Source organism: Castor canadensis, chromosome 9 (genome assembly GCF_047511655.1).
Source record: "Castor canadensis chromosome 9, mCasCan1.hap1v2, whole genome shotgun sequence".
NCBI lineage: Eukaryota > Metazoa > Chordata > Mammalia > Rodentia > Castoridae > Castor > Castor canadensis.
The window spans coordinates 35,850,263-35,871,195 of NC_133394.1; the positions used below are offsets into that span (position 1 = coordinate 35,850,263).

Consider the following 20,933-nt stretch of genomic DNA (forward strand, 5'->3'; position numbering starts at 1 on the left):
ACCCGAAGTCCAGTTCCAATATAAGCCCATATTTTTGTAAACATACACATGTTGAAACAGTAATCTTGGTTAGAGTTCATAAAGGTATATATTGATACTAAGACTTACTACATGAACAAAACCTGATTTCTTAACAAACTGAAATGGTAGTAATCAGATCTCTTTTAAGAACTTAGGAAAGGCAGAGCTCCACATTTCACTTCCTCACCTTCTACACTATCTTAGAGGCCCTCTATCTGTCTTAAATCCTTTGTTGTTTCCAAACCGTATTTCTACATAAAAATTCACTGACCTCATTTTGCATGTGAAAAACCTCCCCTGGGGCTAAGTACACTTTTATATTTAATCTTACCTCAACCCAACCTTTTCTTTTTCCTTTTGGGTGGCACATGAGTTTGAACTCAGGGCCTCAAGCTTGCTAGGTAGGTGGCAAACTGCTTGAGCCACTCTGTCAGCCCCTCAATCTTTTCTTTAACTCAGTTTTTAACAATTCTTAAAATTCTAACCTACTCCTCTAGGGAGAATGTTCACTCTTTGCAAAACATGCTTTTTTTTTGGTGGGATTGGGGTTTGAACTCAGGGCTTCATGCTTATAAAGCAGGTGATTTACGGCTTGAGCCAAGCACCCAGTCCCATTTTGCTCTGCTCTCCCAAACTATTTGCCTATGCTGGCCTTGAACCTTTATCCTCCCGTTCTTAAGTCCCTGAAGCAGCTATGATTACAAGCGTGACACTTGACCAAAACATGCAATTTATCTCCAATGAACACCTGTGTGTACTTAACTCTTCTGTGATTTGTGCATGACAAACAGATGATAAACCTAGTATGAAGTCAGTTTAGGTTTTCTCAACAATTAAAGATGATATAACTCTGTATTAACAATGATGGACCCAATGATTTAGCATCAAAAATTAAAACTAAGATAAACAAAATCAGTGTCAATCCACTGCTTTCTTCAACATTTTTAATTTGACAGTTTATCTGAAACTCAGTCTTATCACATGTCAGTAAAAGCCACCCCCTCCACCCAAGTCCAGGTATAGCTCTCAGTCTTTTTGTCTAAACATGAATTAATCATCAAGGATAATGACTATGAACAACTAAACATACTAGTAGAGCTGAAGAACATCATACATAAAACACCAAGTACAGAAAAAGCAGAAAAATGAAATATTTTTTTAGGGGGGGAGGTAGGACAGAAAAGCACTGGGGATACACCACCAGTCCAAAGGAATTTTGTTGCTGGTGGAGTACCTCAAGTGGTAGAGCACCTGCCTGGCTAGCTTTATGCCCTGAGTTCAATCCCTAGTATTGTCTAAACAAAAACACAAACAAAAAATAGCAATTTTTTTGTTAACGGGTCCCTCTTTGTTGCACAGGTTGGCCTCCAACTTTCAATCCTCCTGCCTCAGTCTCCTAAATTAGCTCAGGCAGAGTTCATGCCTCACTCTATGTCTAACTTAAAAAGAATACAATCAACATTTGGGCTAAAGACATGGCTCAAAAGCTGGTAAGATTGACTGCGTAGCAAGTGCAAGGCCGAGTTCAAACCCCCAAACTGCCAAAAGGTGGCACCTCCAACGGTATCAATATTATAGCTAAAACATTAATGCTTCCTTCAGTGGAATCTACTAGGACAACTTAATCACATTATGGACAGAACTTCAACAACAACTACATGGAAATGAACTTCCAAACTGGTTGTGTTCATTTTCTTTCCTCAACTCTTATTTCTGCTTTTCGTTGTAAAGTTTAATATAAAATGTACACTACTGAGATTAAGACACTTCCAGAAGAGTACAGAATAGAAGAGGGATTCTCAATTTAAATCCCAGAATAACTTTTTATCATGTTAATATACATATACCCTCTTTACTCTTATTGTGCTAGAAATTCAGGTACCTTTCAGTACGTGGATACTATTGACTAAATTGTTTTAAATCTATATAATCTGCAGAATAGAACTTTTACACATCCAGCTGTGTATTTATCGAAAAACCATGTATCTGATGTACAAAAACTAAGAGGGTTACTGGTCCTTGAGTGTAGATTTTATCACGTGATGAATGCTTTATCAAAACCAGAGTATTAAAGTTGAAAATATATAGCTTTAAAGTTGATTTTACTGCAAAAAAGGAAAAAAACAAAAAATAACCCCTACATCAAAATTTCAATGTACTTAAAGGTATTCTTAAACGACCAAAGGAGTTTGTTTCCCAAGCACACTCATGGGTTCACCCATTATCCTGGCATGCCATTCAGGTTTACTTTATGCCTCAGATTCTTCATTATGGTATTAAATTACATTAAAATAAGCCAGAATGGGTCCAGTGGACTTTCAGTATGTGTAACTTGAAGATGCTGCCTTCACTTCATCTACTAAGAGGTATGTGCAGCAAAAATTTTTCTCTAACTCATGATCAAATCTGAAAGATTAGCAAACTTCTTTTTCCGTTTTGCAGACAAAAGGTAAGTATCTCTTCCTTTTTAAGGACAGCACACCAAACTCACTGATAAAGGTCCTCAAATGTGAGCCTACTTTATCAACCAACTCCTCCAACCTTCCGTGAACAGAAGCATGACACTGCTATATTTTTGCTGGCTACTTGGTGCGTATCAACCAGGTGTGTTATGGTTGTGGCCTCAGAACAAAGCATTGGTAGAGCTAATGAGTAAACAGGAAAAAAAAAAAAAAAAAAAAAAGAATATAGAGGCTTAACAGTCCTGCCTTCAGATGTAAAGTTCTTGCCTGGCGTAACATTTCATTTTTTAGTACTACTACAGTTCCATTTTTTAATTAAGATTTTTGATTACAGAAAAAAATTAATGGCTCATATGTCAAATGCATTAGTAAATCAAGCACTTTACAATTTAATACCAGTTTTATATCAGATTCATATGCTTCAAATAGATTATTAACAGACAGGGTCTCGCCATGCACCCCAGGCTGGCTTGAAGTCAAAATCCTCCTGCCTTATTCTCCCCGCAGTGCTGGGATTCCAGGCATGTGCCACCATACTTGGTTTTGATTTTTACTCACAAGGAATTAAAGCTTTTGAAAGATCATTATGTCCAACACAAAATACCAGATTTTATTCTGTATGATAAAGCAAATTTGAACAAAAATAAATTTTTGTTACAAGTCTGTGGTTAACACAATGTTGTAATAATAGTAAGAAACATTCTTGGATTGGCTATGGTACATACCAAAAGATAAGTAGATCTGTGTGGGACTGGAGTTGTGGCTCAAGTGTAGGGCACCTGCTCTGCAAGTGTTGAGGCCAAGTGCAAACTCCAGTTCCACCCAAAAAAAAAAAAAAAAAAAAAAAAAAAATCTGTGGTTGTGAAAACCCTCTTCACACCGAGTAACTCATACGAAAAAAAAGTGGAATTTTCTGGCACTGATTTTGGGGAGAAGTCCTCTAAATCTTGTTTACATTTTGCTCAAAATCTGTTGAAAATCTTTATATAAGACCCAATAGTAGACAAACCAGTAACTGTACTTTAAAATATTTCAATTTATGGGAAAACTTTTTTGGCAAGAGTTCGTATTTTAATTGTTGTGAATTTGTATTCTGTGCCAGTATGGAATAAAAGTGAGATGGCTCACAATGTTAACAAACTTAGTCAACAGTGAATAGACTACTTACAAAAAATATTCCTAAAGAAAAGTAATCTGGGGCTGGGAGATGAGGCGGTATCAGCCCAAGTGCAAGGCCCTGAACAAAACCCCAGTACCACCCTTTCCTAAGAAATTCTGAATTTGAGAAAAAAAGTTACATAAACTAGTCAATTGAGTGAGGGTAGAATTTAAGCTTTGTTAACACATCAAAAAGTGCTATTTACAGTAACATCAAAATAAGACTAAGCTTTCAGCAAAAACAGTTGAAACAGCCAGTATTTTTTTTTTTTTAAATTAGGTGTCTGTGTTGCCTAGGTTGGCCAGGAACTCATGTGCTTAAGTGATCCAGCTCATCCTCCTGAGTGTGCAGACTCATCTAAAACTTAGGCTTTAAGCCCACTAAAAACAGTAAAATAAAAACAAACAAAACTGCCCCCACAAAACTCTTCCATTTGTTGATTGGTAAATGTATTTTTAAGAAATGATAAAACTCAAGTTTTTGTTGAATGACTAAATGCAAAAAGAACAAAGGATGATGCTAGTATTTTTGATCTAAGCAAAGCATGAAATCAGCATTAAGTAAAATGATTAACTTGTAGGTGAAGCTTGTGGACAGATGGAGATACCATCTAAAGTAGAGACAAACCTAGTACACACCTAGGTTCAAGACAGGCTGAGAAAAGTATCAAGTTTTCATCTGTACACAAATAATTACAGCCATCAGAACTGATGAAGATACTCTGTGATAATGAAGCAAGTTTTGAGGTGAATCCTGAACTAATTCATTAAGAAGGGGACTAGTACCCTCAAAGAAAAAGAGAACTTAAAGAAAAAGTAATCAAGTGCATCTACTAATGCTAATAGATAACTAAGTAAAATTTGGCTACAATAAATAATACTATAGAAAGAACATAGCACATACTATGTATCTGCCTCTATCTTGTATGCTGAAAACATAGTTCTGTGAACAGGCAATTGTTCAGGACTGATCTGTCTAAATCAACTCCAAAGAAAACACAGCAGTAAAGCAAGAATAACTGTCCACATATACTGTCAATTTGGTTGTGAAACATCACAAGACCGCTTATAAAGTTGCAAAATACCAAGATATCCCAAGATTTACAATTTTATGGTCCAAGATCAGATGACTCCTTATGCTTTTTATGTAGCTATACCTACACATATTCAACATATTCAAGGGTGAGAGGAAATTCATCCCCAATACTTTACATACTAAACAGAAAAGACAAAGCATTAAATGTCTCTGGGCCAAATTAATAGAGATTGAGTATGTCTTTTAGGAAATGTCCTAGACCAGAAATGTTTCAGACTCTAGTTTTTGAATTTTTGAAATATCTGCATAGTATGTATAGGTATATACCTATACATATTAGGTCCCAAGCCTAAACTTGAAATTCACTTATGTTTCATATATACCTCACGCATAAGCTAGCCTAAAAGTAATTTTATATAACATTTTTAGTGCAACCTATCATGAGATTGGGTGTGCAACTTTCCACCTGTTGGTATCATGGTGATGTCCCCAGTTTTAGATTTTGATTTTGAAGCACTTCAAAAATCAAACACTCAATCTTCAATATTTTGGCCGCTGGGGTTTGAACACAGGACCTCACACTTGCTAGGAAGGTGCTCTTACAGCACTCCACCAGCCCTTTTGGCAACTTGAATTAATCAACTATTCAGTACTGACTAAGCAAATGACTTACAGTCCAGATCAAGTCTCCTATAGCAGTCACTGGTCAATACCATGATCATCCAAACTAGTGTAGTAATACACTAGATTAATTAATTAATACCATCTAAAGTCACACATTTTATTGCAGGTAAAAATCAAGCATAGTCTGATTAAGGACAAAATCTTAGGACAAATCTCCTAAATTGTCTTAAGTGGACTAACACACTCAGGCAGTCTAATTCCCTCATTTCTTAAGGACCATAAGGAAAAAAGTCCACTTTAAAAACCTGCCTCAACTTCCCTATACACTTTACACATAAAACATCAAGGACAAAGACCCTAATTTTCAAACATGTTATTGAAATTGAAATTCAAATGCAATGCAATGTTCAAACATAACATTAACAAGGACCCTAAGTATGTGCTTCCCCCAAGACAGTATCAGTTTCACTTTTATACTATGACCCACTATTTCTGATTTCCTCATGTCTGAAATGGGAATAGTTTTACTTAATCTTTGAGAATATGAATGACACAAAAAGCACTCGTGACACAACCTGGCACATAACATACTAGATACTTAAGCACCCATCTCGAAAGCAAGATTCCCTGGGTAATCTTTGTTCATCAAACGAAAGCAAAACTGTTTCATAAACAGGCCACACATAACAGCCCTAGCTCATTTGAATCCTTGGGCTATGATAAATCTTTATGCTTAGCAGTCTAAAATATCTGATAAGCATCTAAATTCAGCTGTTACTGAGAAAAATATTTTAAAGAGTTGACAGCACTATCCAACTTTACTGTACTTATCTACCACAAATTACCTGCTTAACAAACACAATGTTTTAAATCTAATAAAGATTTAAAATGTCAGTGCATCTTCTCTTAGGATCCACCTCCCTGAACTCTAGGGATTCTACTCTACCACTTTTACACTTTTCTATGTCAAACTCTCCCGACTCACACTTTAAAAAGATTTAAAATGTCAAAGGGAAAAAATACCAAACTTTAAAAAATAAAAACACTGACTGCTGGACTAAACAAACACTCACTAATGATACTGGAAGTAGTTAATATATAAATACTAAAGATAAAAAACCTATGAAGTTGTCTTAGAATATGTCAAAATAATACCTGAAAAGTTGTAGACTTGAACCGTGAAGAATATAGACTATATTTCTTATGAAGTTTTTTTCTGCACACTGGTTATTTATGAATAAATGGCCTTTAACTGCCACTATCATCATTCCTTTTTACAGTAAAGGTATAATTTCAGATAGTTAACTGATTTTCAGTTGTTATTCCCATAACTTCAGGTTCTTATTACTCTCAAATCAGTTCTATGTGCCTTACTTTCCAAATTCTCCATTACCATTCTGAAATAATAATCAAAGATCTAAAACTAGGCCAATAAACTTATTAAATCTACTTTAAACTCAATAGAAAAATGGCCTCAGTAGAATATTTTAAGAACCAAAAGTCTATTTGAAAGATAAAAATGCTATTCAGATTTCACTTTTCTTACCTTTATTTTTGGTGGTACTGGGTTTGAACTCAGGGCCTCACACTTGCTAGCAGGCACTTTACCACTTGAATCCCTCCTCTAGCCCTTTTTGCTTTTTTCAGTTGGGCTAGCATTGGACAGAGATCCTCATACCTATGCTTCCCCATAGCTGGGATTGCAATTGTGCATCACCATGCTCAGCATTTTTGTTGCGATGGGGGTCTAGCTAACTGACCGGACTGACCTTGAACCTCCATCCTCCTAAGTAGCTGGGATTACAGACATGAGCCACTTGTACCTGGCATCTTCCTAGCTTTTTAAAAATTGTACCTAAAAATGTAACTGCACTTACCTTTGAGATTTCAAATAGTTTTCATACTATTATGCCCAGAGAATGAGAAAAAATGTGAGGTACCAGTCCTTGAGATACTGCTCTCTGTAGCAGACACTTCTACTACGTAAACCATCTTACCATGGAACTGCTTTTCCCTTACTTCAAGTATGTTATTGTTGCCTTAGACTGACTGTCAGTCACAAGTAACCAATTTGGACGAAGGAAACCACAGAATTTTATTCCTCCGACCTCAGTGATTATCTTAAAGTGTTGAAAAGTAATCTAAGCCAGACATGACTTTATCAGTCCACCACCCATAACTGCCCAACATTGTCCAAAGGAAAGCTGGAAAGGATACTTTCTTCTATAATCAGGAGCTACAAGGATGTCACCCCAGGTTGTTGGCAGGCATGTGCCCTGGAATTGCATGATGAAGCCAGAAACCAAAGAAAAAGAGCAGATCTGCAGCAGAGACAAGTGATATGACAGCATTTGATAGGCAACTATGGTCCCAGAGTTTCTAGGGAATGGTACCTATCTACAGCTATTCCTTTATTAGTCATGCTAGTTACCTTCTCATAAATTTCTTATTTAATCTGGATTATATCAAGAAAGGGAGGAAAACAGAATAAGGAGAGACTCATTCTAAGAAAAGTGCTAACAAAAGTATGTAGATTTTGTCACACTAAATGTAATGCCTTAGCCTTGCTAGAAAACATGAAGGAAGCAAAGTCTAAATGTTAGGAGGAACAAGTCATGCACCCTATCCAGTAAACAGTTAATTTTCCAATCTACTAAAGACACTAGGTTAACTTAATTTCATTTCTAAAACAAAAAGCGTAGAAGTTATTAGCTAAAAGTTCACCATCTAATCTTTTACTCATTCATATTAGCACTGTCTTTTTGATGTCGAGCATGTTAAATCTCATGAAGACTGAGCTAACAAATAGTACACAAGACAAAAAATAAAGTTGAACATGTGCATAAAAATAAAATCCCATTCATTTTGAGCAACATATGACCTTAAAAGGCATTCAAAAGCTTTGTAAATCCTGAAAAGGTAGGTAATAGTAACACTGGGGTTTAAAATGGTGTCCTTGAGATGGGCCTTAATGAAAGCAAAACAAACAAGGCATTCACAAAGCAGCATGAAGCAGAAAAACTCAAGTAAGGGGTTCATAAAAGAACACAGGTTCTAGGGGCTGGGGATTTAGCTCAGTGGAAGAGCGCTTGCCTGGCAAGTGCAAGGTCCTGAGTTCGGTCCCCAGCACCAAAAAAAAAAAAAAAAAAAACACAGGTTCTAAAAATTTGCTTGAAGAACAAGTACTTTAGCCTGATATACCAAATGTAGGATCCAGTAAAGAAGCTAGAAAAGTTGATTAGGACTTGATCTTTTTATGAGCCTTGAATGTAATCCATAACACAACGGGAAGAAGTAATTGAGTTTTTAAGCAGGAGTAAGACAAACCAGATTTTGACTTTTAAGCCTACTAGCAGTAATGCACCACAAGTGATTCTTGAACTTTTAAATTAAGTTATATCCTAAAAGCACCTATATATCAACTTCACTCTAACATTAACATTTTTAGTGTCAAAATATGACAGCCTGGCACAATGATGTATCCTCAGGAAGCTGAGGTTTGAGGCCAGTCTCAGCTACACAGTGAGACCCCCATTTAAAAATAAAATAAGTGACAGAGGGATAGTGGATAGTGCTTGTTTAACATGTGTGAGGCCTGGTTCAATCTCCCAGGCCAAAATAAATAAATAATCAAAAAAGAAATGTGAGAAATAAAAGTCTCAGGTAGCAGATTACCATCACCCTTTTCAACAGGCAACAATTATCCCAAATATGTAATTTCTACAGTATCACGTATGTATTGCTTCCGAACATCTAGCACTGTTTTGCAGATTTTCAAATCTTGAATGATATAAAGTCATTTAAACACCATTCAGGATACTGGCTCCAACAACTGTAATAAAGATTGTTAAGAATCTGGTGAACTACTGACTGTCTAATTTTGCTCACACAAAATGTTATCTTGTGGGGTATGACAGATCCTCCTAACTTTACATTGTAGAAATCCCTACTATAGAGAGGACAGATGAGTATAGAAATACTTTAGGAAGTTACAGCAGTAACTTAGGTGAAAGAACATGAACTAAGTCACTGGAATGAAAGATTTTTTTGTTTTGCAGTACTGAGAACTAAACCCAAGGTCTTATGCATGCCTCCACTCAGAAAAAGACCTTAAAACACCAACCATTTCACTCTCACAACCACCTTAGAGAACTAAAGCTCATGTTTTACAGTTCCCTTAAGGCAGCAAAGAAATGATTCCGAATACAATTGCAGGATACAGAGCTTCAGGATATGTAGAACAACAATGTGGAATATATGCCAGACAACTTAAAAACAGGACTAGGGATGAATTTCTCAAGGCTCCTTTCTCTACACATGTATACAAATTTTAAAGAATACTGTTATTTGTATTTTGGCAAACCGGAGGAAAAAATGTCACCAACCCAACTCTATTACTCCATGAATAAATGCCTCAAACTGAAGACACAGAAAACTAACATTTTTCTTAAGATCAGTTCCCCTATAACCATTGACTGTTAAATCTGTTACCTCAATATACTGAGATTGAGTGTGTTTCAAATTATATGGCCTTCAAATGAAAGCTAACTGAGAAAACAACTATACTGTTTCACTGTTAAAGAGGAAACTTACAGTTTCCAATGAAGCAACTACTCGAAGGAATTTTCAAAAGTAGTTTTGCCTATCATCTTCATATTACAAAATGACTTTAGACCCTAAAGTTCCACAGACTTATGGATAAAAACATAAAATTATCTGAAGAACTGAAATGGTCAGCTCACTGCTTTCAGTACAGACAGTGGAAAGAACAGCTCACACATGGCAACCAGTAAAATTTCATACTATTGACACCTTCCCCCCAAGGGAGAATCAGCATTATTCAGGTGGGTTCTTGAGAGTTGTTAGTTGCCACTCACCTTGAAGGGACACTACAATGGATTAAGACATACAATTCAGGTATAATTCTTCAAGAAACTATACCATCTATAAAGTTACCCCTTCTCCCCCAATACTGCTCTCTTTTGAAGTAATTTCCTCCTTTTATGGGTATCTTCCTCTGAACTATTTCTTCAGAACCTTTCTGCTCATTTAGATATGAGAATTCATATTCTCCTATGAATATTTTTTCCCTTTAAAGATCTAAAAGATGTTACTGGGCACCAGGGGCTCACGTCTAATCCTAGCTACTTGGGAGGCGTCAAGAAGACCAAGGTTCAAGGCCAACTAGGTCAAATGATTTGCAAAACCCATATCCAAAATAACCCAAGAAAAACGGACGGGAGGTGTGGCTCAAACAGTAAAGGGCTTATTTTTCAAGTGCTAAACCCTGAGTTCAAACCCCAGTCCCACCAAAAAAAGAATTTCCCCAATGCTATGAACTCTTTCATTGACCAAACGCTATTTATTAGATCAACATAACTAAAAAGGCAGTATTTCTGAATACAAAATTCCTACTATCAATCCTGCTACAAAGTCTAACTCCATAACTCAGTTCACTTCTTTCAGAACTAAATTTTGATGTGACTTAAAAGATCTGTTAGGGCTGGGAGGGTGGCTTAAGTGGTACAGTACTTACTTAACAAGTGTGTCGCTGAGTTCAAATCCTAGCACCACGAAAAAGCCCCCAAACAAAAAAACAAAAACCCACCACTGCTTATAACTGAATCAGTATTATAAAGACAGCTCTTGCCTTAAAACGTTCTGAACATCACTACCTTAGGGGCTGGATGATGAGATGAATACATCTGACCTTCAGACAGTGGTAATTGTTTTTATAAAGAGATTGAGATTAAGAATCACCCCAGCTGGTCATCAGGCAGACAGTAACTGCTATTGTTTACATAAGGATCAGATTTGGTCTAAGTTTTATCGAGTTTAATTTTGTATATAGTATATGTAGAGGAAATATTAAGGAAACAAACTTCTCAGTAATGTATGATTACTACCAGTTATTTTAAGATACTTAGCAAAAACTACAATTTAAACAATTTCACAGAACGCTAGACTTAATAATCACAAGGAATCATTCTTTTAACACTGATTGTGATTTCTTATAAGAAACTCTGAAAATTTCTTTTATCCTAAGGATTTAACAGGTAGGTTCTGTACATCACTGACAAAGCATTAACTTCCTGTTTAGTTCTAATTATATGTGACACAAATATGCTCGTTTTAGGCAAGGTACTAAGAATGGCCTGAATGAATACTACAATTTTCTTTCCTTAGATCACCCTTGAAGACAAATGACTAGCAAGATTATTCAAGTTGGGAATAGTGGTGTGCATTTGTGAGGCAGGAGGATCTCTTGAGTCCAGGAGTCTCACTCAAGGCAGCCTGGTAACAGTGACAACTACCCCTACTCAAAAGGGAAAAAAAAAAAAAAAAAAAAATCAAAGTTTTAGGAGTAAGAATTACCTGGAACGTGTCAAGACAGAAAGTCTAATTTAGGTTTAGCTTTGATCCATGAAAGCAAATTAAGACATTTCAGGAACATGAGAAGCAAAAATTAACAGCAGTCTAGTGGTAGAAAATATTCAATCGTGTACTAGTCAAGAAATAGCAAATCATAACCAAGAGACCTCACAAGTTAAAAAGGACAAATTCAGCTATGAAAAGTTGGTTTGAATAATACCAAACAAGAAAAATTCAAAGGAAATAAAACTGGGTGTTTGAAGTAGGTATAAAAATACTTCAATGAACATTTCCCCTTCACACACAAGGCTGAGGATACAGTTTATTTAATGGCAGTACCGGGGCTTAAACTCAGGGCCTACACCTTGAGCCACTCCACCAGCCCTTTTTCATGATGGTTTTTTCCCCCAAGATAGGGTCTCGTGAACTATTTTACCCAGGATGGCTTTGAACCTCAGTTCTCCTGATCTCCGACTAGTAAACTGCTAGGATTACAGGCATTAGCCACCAGCGTCTAGCTGAGGATACAGTTTAATGTGTCTGTGTAGAGAAACTGACAGATTTTGGGGGTGGGGGGGAATCCTATATAGCCTCAAAAATCACTGTTCTCCTGCCTTGGCCTTCCAAATACTGGGATTTCAGGTGTGTGGCGTGCTACTTGGCTGAGGATGAAGCTCTGAGAATTCTTATCTAATAAGGTAAAATGGCTAGTAAGAAATTAAACGCGCCAACTAATTACACTGTTCAATTATTGAAACAAGATCCTGCTATGGTAGCAAGACCACAAAATTCCCAGTTAAAGAATGAAAATAACTTTGCTAATTTCAAAATATTGGTTTTATTTGGCAATGGAAAAACATGTGCATGCCAGGATTCCCTCCAATTTCTTCTAAATACTCCTAACACACTTGTGATACAGAAAGTTGTACAAAGTGACAACTATTCATGCCACGTATCTATATGCTTTTCTCCACTTAAGCAGAGCTCATGGGTAATGACATTTTTTCAAAAAACTAAAATCCTCTAAGACTAAGACACTGCTTATGATCACAGTTAAGTACGGACTGCCTCCCCCCCGCAACCAAGGGGTTCTTAACCAAAGAGGTTTCAGGATCACCTAGACAACATTTCAAAATCCTTTTTGCAGAGAAAATTAAGTCTTAGATTCCTATGTAGCTATATTCGTTAAAAACTGAACATTCAATAAACAAATTTAACTCATGTCAAAGCCCACATATATAACATACAGTCTGCTCTTACACTAATAGAAAAAACCAAGTGCAAAAACCAATCTAGATTTTGAGAAATTAAATCTGAAACATTTTTATCTTGTTAGGAACCTAGTTTTTTCCTTAATAAAAAGGAAGCATTATGCTTTGGAGACTCCTAAGAATTGACTTATCTTGGATAACAAGGGACACCTGAATCTAAGAATTAACATAAAGCTTGAAAGAACAATGGAGTTACACAACTTTTTCTCAGTGCTAGGTGGAGTATTCAACTTTACATTTTTATGATTAAAAACTAAATCATAGCAGATGAGCTCAACTAAAGGAAGTGTAGTGTCACAGCCATACTTTATCAAATTAAACATTGAGGTCATTCTATGACCAGCATCTCTGTCATACAACTATCATGCACAGTAAATTAACTATAAACAAGCCTAGAGGACCTTTAAAAAAACCCAAATCCACACTCAAAAGTTTCAATCCAACCTACAGATTGCTTGTAAACTTTGATATCCCTTTAAGATACCCTAGCACTTGTCTGGTACATGGCTGTTTCTAGGCCTTAAAAGAGACCACTAGGCCTTAAAAAGAGACTAGCCAAGAAGAATTAAATTTACTCCTTTCCAGTATGTTCTTATTTCACAAGTTATCTATAACCTGAGACTAAAGCTAAATCACATTTAAATATGAAGTGGTAGAGAAGATTATGTTAGATAATTGAAAAAACCAAATTCACCAATGAGGAATGAAATGGTCCAAAAGACAGCTTGACTTTGAGTGGGCTATCTGATTAGAATCTCAGTTACTGGCTGTATGACTTAGTAAGCAATCTCTGTGCCTGTTATCTCACCTATAAAAATGGAGTATCTCAGAAGGTTGTCTTGAGTATTAAGTCAGTTAATACTCAAAGGGCTTCTAGTAGATAGAGGTTAGGCTATAGCTTACCCATTATCCATATCAAGTTATTTTTACAAAAGGAAATCTTCTTAAGTCACAAAACACTAAAGGATGTTATGAAAATGATGTGGTTATGAAGGCACACTTTAGAACCAGATGGCCTGGATTCTAACCCCAACTCTGTCACAATATAAGCCAATCCCCCCCAACTTCTGTGCTTTAGTTTTCTTATTTCAAGATGGAGATATAATTGTACCTACTACTTACATTTCTTGTAAGATTAGTTAATAAAATTATTATTTCAAATAGTTATAACACATTGTAAACAAAACATTCTTTTTAGGCTTGGTTCATGTTAGATTTTGCGTAATACAAAGTTCTCCTCAACACATCTCCAAAACATACATCCATAGTCATTCTGATTAATCAAGACTGTCAGAACTGTATGGCTCCCAAACACCAATCAATTTGGAATTCTGCTTTAATAGCCCTATTTTTTTTTTTTTTGGCAGTATTAGGGTTTGAACTTGGGCCTTGCACTCACTAGGCAAACACTGTACCACTTGAGCCACACACCTCCAACCCATAATACCCTTAAAGACCATACCACAAATCAGCCCAAATACTACAAAAGACAAAGGTTATTTGGTATACAGAATAGAAAATACACTGAAGATATCAAGTATAAAAAAATGAAGATTATAAAATGGACTTGATCAATTATATACTAAAGGATGTAAGTATCTAATAACAAGCATTCCAATAAAACATTAGCATGGAATATAGAAACAACTTAGGATTTGTTTTTTAGAGGGAGTGTTAGATAAATAAAATAGGTAATGACAAACAAAAAACCACACTGACACCACTGACTTTGTTTTTAAGAGAAAAGTAAAAAAAAGCACCCCCAATTCTGAACTGTCCCATTACTCAAATTCTGTTTGGATCTGGGGTGTACTTTTTAAAAGTGCCCTTCCTTTTAAGTGACAGCTGGAAAAACCAAATGACATACACATACCAAAATTTTCTACAGGTTGAATCAACCACATCCCTGTAAGCACTGTTTTCCAATTTGTGAAGTTTTAACATCTAGTATCAGTATTCTGTAACTTTTAAAAATATTCAGAACAGGAAAAAACCTGGTATTAAGACTACAAAAGTAGGAAGGGGGGGAAATAATTTTTGAAGCTTATACATTATAATACTAAAAAAAGCAGTATTAGAAGTGTCATGGCGAGGAGTCTGTTCAAAGCTACACACTAACCCATTTAATCCTCAAAAACATGGAATTTTTTAGGGTTTGTTTCATTGCTGCCATCCCACTGTGTAGGAACAGTGTCTGGCATGTTAGGTACACATAGGTTGTTCATATATAGTAACAAATATACATCTTATAGAAGTAAACTTGCTAAGAACTAGAATTCTAACTGAACCATTTTCTGCTCTAATGTTCACACCCTTAACCATTATTGCCCCTCTAAAGCTTTTAAATTAAGTGGTGTCACAGCAGCTGGGTATCACCTGTAAAAGAAAAAAAATCAGTGAGACCTTCCTTTAAAGTGTTGTTCTACATGTATAAAAAGCTACAAATCTGAGCTTATTCCACATTACAGTGGCCTGAACTAATTCCCATAGGTAAGAGGTTTTGATTTGCATTGAATGTTACATTCTTTGTATCAGCTATGCTAATACCTTCCAAAGTGATGCCCAAAGTCACAGAAAGTCAGTTTAAAAAAACCTTTTAATTTAAACCTCAAATACTAAAGTTTCCCTTCCTATAATCTCAAAAACACAAAGGTATAAACTATTATGCATAAAAACAAGGACATTAAAATGTATCCTAAAAGAATAAGAGTTCAGCACCTATATTAAACGTGCAGATTTAAACCTTCATCTTTCAAATAACACCAGTTTTGCCAATTAAACATAACAAATCATAATTAAATAACTTTAAATTACATAGCATTAGGTTTTAGCAAACCCAGGTCCTTGCCATTCCTTCCACAGAACTCATTTAGAAAACTATCCTACCACAACCGAAGTTTACAACTTATAACCCTGTCTCCTCATTTCCAGTAAGGCTGAAATTATTTCATGACGTTTTTTTCAAGTTAGCAGTAAATACTCCACCCTTCTTGATTGTGCAAGAACCAAATACAAATACACCACACATACACAAGTTACAAAAACGGGAAATAACATTTTGAGAGTTTGAGTTTAGGTTAAGTTTTAAGCAGAGATGTTAAGAGATACGTACATCCTGAAATAAAAGTTAACATTTAAAGGTCTTACTTCATGTTATTAGAAAAAGAGATGCCGGGAAGAGCTGAACCAGTTAAAGCAGCCGCCATCTTAAAATGCGGGATAGAAGTTACATCAAGAAAATGAGACTAAACCACCGGAGGTGGAGGTTCCGCTCACCCCCAGAGCTTCGAAAAACTCTAGCTTTTTTCAACTTAGATCGATAATTTACTATCAAATCACATTTTAAGCACCTAAACAATGGTCTTTGAAGGTGTTATTAAATGGGCCGAGGCAAAAATAGAACACCTAGTCTTCCCTTACTGCCATCCTACCCTATACACCCCTCTTTCAGAGCCAAAATGAGCAGGGAACTTCCAGAAGGCATTTATACATCAGTTCCCGGTGCCTTCGACAAGACAAACAGCTTCGGGGAAAAGCTACAGGAAACAGAGTTAGTGGCAACACTGTGTCAGTCCACCTTCTCCCAAGCCCACTTACTCTAGGGTAACCTGCCCAAAGCGGATGAAGGTTCTGACTACCCTTGAGAGGGCCAGAGGTCTCGACCCTGACCTTCAGTACAGTTTGTGACCCGCCAGATTTCTTTGATTTTTGTTCTGAATTTCATACTTTTTCCCTTTAGAAAACCCAGTCTTGATCTTGCACTAAAATAAGTTATGAAGAACCACGAGTAAGAAGCACCATAACTGCCAGAGCGTCTCTCCGCAATTCCTCCCCCCAAACCAGATTAACTCTTGTTTCAGCAGAAAACTCAGGCGCCTTAATTCGCTCTCACCGATGCTTTACACCCATTCCATGGAAACACATCTAACACCTCCCTAGCCACGAATATTATTCCCCAGCCTTAACTTCATGTCATGAAGCATATCTGCCTTCTCCATCTCCCAAAGGAAGAAGTGACCCAGAGAGAAGTATTTCCAGAATTGGACTTCCTTCCCGTCCCCACGCTTTCCTCCCTCGACCCACTTCCCTTCCGTCTCAACACTTTACCTTATTAATCCGTTTCAGCGCCATAGTCTGTGCTTTCCGCCTGGCTCCTCTCTATCTCGGTGTGCTCAAATGTCCGGCCAATGCTCTTTTGATTATCCGGGCGGCGGGGAAGGATTGTCTCTTCGTCTCACACCGTCTCTGCCAGACAGGCGCCTTTTGCAAAAACGGAGCAGATCAACCACTCGCAGAGGCCCCGGAGAGACCCTGCCGAGTCCAAGTCCCTCAAAAGGGTCGCGGTCCGGGGTGGGTGGGGTGGCACCGCCACCAACCTCTAGGCCGTGCGTCGCCCGAAGTGACGGGAAGAGCGGACGGTGGCTACAAGTTTAACTTCCCGGGCTCTCGAAAGGGAGAGACCCGGGTGGGAAAGGAAGAGCGTAGGAGAAAGGGGTGGGTGCGGGGCCCGGGCCGGCAGAGGAGGAGCCGGGGCCTAGTCGGCGCTATGCCGGCGTCACTAGGGCAAAGAAAGGCAAGGGGGGAGGGGGCCCAGGAGTCTCCCAATTGACGCCGGGCTGCTTTCGGTTTCTGCCCCAGGGTTTGGTCGGGAGGAGGAAGAAAATAAAGAGAGCCTGAACGTGTACGGCTGTCCCCGCAGCCAGGGCTATTCTGTCGCCCCTGACGCCACCGTACACTCCGCCTTCCAGCGCGCTCCCGCGCGCGCCCGCCCAGCCACCACTAGCACCACCACCACCGTCACGAGCCCGAGCTGCCCCCAAAGCTCCGGCTCAGGCGCGAGGACGCGCCCAGTCCCCCTCCCTCTCAAGCAAGAGGCTCTGGCTTCTGCAGCCTTCCCACCCTACCCCACCCAACACCAGCCTGGCCACTCAAGGTACCCACGGCCCGTATTTCCCCTCTTACCCAGCCGGCCAGTGGGCCGGCCTCCCTTCCCTTCCCCTAGCTGTCCACACCCACGCGTACAGAGGGGCCGGGGCCTCCCTCAAGCAGCGGCCTCGGCCTCCTCCCCGCGCGGCAGCTGGTGCCTCCCCGGCCCTACGGGGCTCACGCGCACGACACAGCCACAAGATGTCCGCTCTGACGGAACTACTGCCAGCTGCCACGCTCCGCCCCTCCCCCTCCTCCTGCCTCTTCACCGCCGCGGATCAGTCCGCCAACGCCGCTGTCGCGAGCGAAGAACCAGCCTGAGGTTCAAGGGGTACGGTTTACTTCCCACGTCCAGGACCGAGGGAATGTGTGCTACCCCCCTTTCCTTCTCCTTTTCGAAACAGCACCTTCTTACTAAACAGATCAGAGGTTGGACTGGGAGGGCGGGGGACGGAGGCGGGACATGGGCTGAGGGGGAGGGTAGACGAGTGGCGGAAACCCTTAGACTCAGAGAAGCATCGAGAACCGGAAGGAGACTATGGGCAGGAAGGTAATGGAAGCGGCAACTGCGCGGTGGAGCCCCACGCCCCTCCCAACAGCATCCCCGAATTTCCTCACTTGGTGTTGAGGAGGAGAATCTCGCGAGAACCTCGTAGCCGGCTAACCGGAGCTGTAGCTCTGCAATGGCTTAAGGGCAGTTTTGTGTGCTCTTCCTGGCTGAGGTCCGCCCCCAGGTCCACAAGCTCTCGCGAGATTGTCTGGGACACTCAGCTCTCACTGGGCGGGTCTCTGCCGAGTAAGCACCGCCCCTGAATGCTTTTGCTGGTGGGAGGGAGCGGAAATTGAATTCCTCCGGCAGGTCGGAGCGCGTGCCGACACACCGCTCTCTCCCGCATCCAATCAGAAATGCGCGGTGGGAGGTACCACGGGTTAATCACCAGATGCCTTTATAGTCAAGGTTGAGCAGGGTTTTGAGGTTTCCGGTGGAACAGGTGAACGGTATTTACTTCCGTGCCCCCTGCAGGTTAACCAGCGGGAGCCGACCCCCTCAAACTAGGAACAGTAATTGCAAATAGACCCAGGCCGACCGCTGATAGTGCGCCCACGTGCAGAAATCTAGCGCGTTTCTGACCTGACGACAGCAGGCCCCTAGACGGGTTCCCAGAGTCAGAACAACCTCGGAATCAAATCTAATTATGAGTTGGGGAGGAGAGGGTTTGGGGTGGACTGTTTGTTTCTACTACCACCGCCACCATCCGGCAAGGTTTATTACCTTTTTCCTCCTGTTGCTGTGTTTTGAGTTCTTGAGTCAGAAAGTGGCGAAACTTCATCAAGAAATCAGGTAGTTTGGGATCAGAAAACTCACTACTAAAATATTGGGGGAGGGGGTGACAATAGGATATATAGGATTGACCTGTTCTGCCGGGTGTAATAGAAATGGCGATTTTGTTCTATAGTGAGTCGTTCAAGGAAAAGATCTTGATTTTTTTTTTTTTAAGGAATTTGAAGGCGGTTAAGCACTAGTCTGCTTAATGTTTTCTAACACTCCTTACCAAGTGGAAATCTTTCAGGCTTTTAAAAAAAAAAAAAAACCTCTAGTTTTAAAATATACTTAATAAAAAACTTGCAGAAAATATTACCTAATAAATTGGTCTAATGTATACTATTCAAGTGACTATATGGTGTCACCAGAGCAGTTAGTAAAAGATGCGTCTCAAATTCGGTCTGTAGGAATCACCTGAAGTTTTGATCAAAATGCGGATTTTGATTTAGTAGGCCAGGGTAGGAGCCTGAGATTCTGCCTTTCTAGCAAGCGCCCAGCTGATAACGATTTTTTTTTTCTGACCAGATGAACCATAACAAATCATGCAGTGCTCACCTCATGGCTTAGTGGACTCCTCTGCCCCCTTCCTCCTCCCTGAACAATTCATTGTTCTCTCTTCTAGCTACTCAGTTAAAGCAGGCACACAGAATTAGGCATGAGGGTGGAGGAAGAAACCCAGATTTGAGTTCTTGCTTATTGCTTCTCTTTTGTGATATTGGTCTGTTTACCCACCTTCTGAGTTTGTTTCTTCACTAAACTAGATGTAATAATAGCTGTCTTTTCTCACAGAGTTAATGTGATGTAAATGTCATAATGCTGTGAAAGGACACTGAAGTTATTAAAGGAACCAGTCAGACATTAACTGTCTATAGTGTGAAATAATGTACAGCAATAATACGTACAGGTAATATTTATGGAGCTTATCATGTACCAGGTTTTGTGCTTATTAGCTCCCTTTTGCAAAAGAAACCAAGACACATATTGTTGCTATCACAAGGTAACACACCTAGTTAGTGGCAGAAGTGGAATTTGAACTCTTAGAGTTAGTTAACTTCAGAGTTACTTGTTGAATGGCATTTCATAGAATAAGCTGTTTTATCTTTAAATGCCATCTGAATCTAATTTATTTGACTTATTTCTTCCTCTATTTGTTTTGTGTTTTCAGAAGCCAGGGTACAATGATTCAATGATTGTAAGAAACCTCTCTCAAGGGAACTCTATCCAGGGAAGTCCATGAAGAAAAGCTTCAAGAAAACCAATCTGTGTTACCCTAATGGAAACAAGCTTCAGTGTAAAAATACAATGGAACATTACTGCTATACATTAATAGAGCACAGAGCAAATCTGAGGTACGAGTTCTTAATTTTTTTGTACTTCGAACCAATTTGGCAGTCTGGTAAAGCCCAGTAGACTTTCCTTTAAAAAGGTAGGAAGTGTGTAATAAGTTTAAACAACAGTTTTATCCCATTTGTTGATTTTGCTTTTTCTTTTTTGAGTAACTGAAGATACTTGTGGAAAACTGAACTATCTAGAATGATCAGATTGATTCATTTTCCAAGTATTATAAGTTAATTAGGGTTTATTTTATCAAATTCATTTATTTCATGCCTTTATAAATAAGATGCATTGGAGAATTACTAAATGAAAATAATCAAGAGTGAAAGAAATTTAAATATTGTGTAAATACATTTTAATAACTAGTTGAAGTACTTATTATGTACTGACTACTTTAAGTCACT

General features: G+C 38.7%; 2 protein-coding genes across 15 annotated transcripts in view; one reads left to right on the forward strand and one right to left on the reverse strand.

Annotated features, from left to right (window-relative positions):
• Ube2d3 (ubiquitin conjugating enzyme E2 D3) overlaps window positions 1-18,640 on the reverse strand; it is a 30,566-nt gene extending 11,926 nt beyond the window's left edge. For 2 of the 14 annotated variants that reach the window (XM_020158584.2, XM_020158578.2), the window contains exons 1-2: window positions 17,967-18,106; window positions 17,052-17,204 (exon numbers count right to left, since the gene is read on the reverse strand). In XM_020158584.2, coding sequence (XP_020014173.1) covers window positions 17,052-17,075 — 24 coding nt within the window. In that variant the 5' untranslated portion in view covers window positions 17,076-17,204; window positions 17,967-18,106. The other 12 variants (XM_074041457.1, XM_074041459.1, XM_074041456.1 and 9 more) reach the window with 9 other exon arrangements.
• On the forward strand, window positions 17,121-20,542 carry LOC109682966 (uncharacterized). The gene is made up of 3 exons (XM_074041110.1): window positions 17,121-17,372; window positions 17,507-18,420; window positions 20,360-20,542. Exons 1-3 carry the CDS (start codon window positions 17,121-17,123, stop codon window positions 20,382-20,384), a joined length of 1,191 nt encoding a protein of 396 aa, XP_073897211.1. The 3' UTR covers window positions 20,385-20,542.
• Window positions 20,543-20,933: the final 391 nt, after the last annotated feature.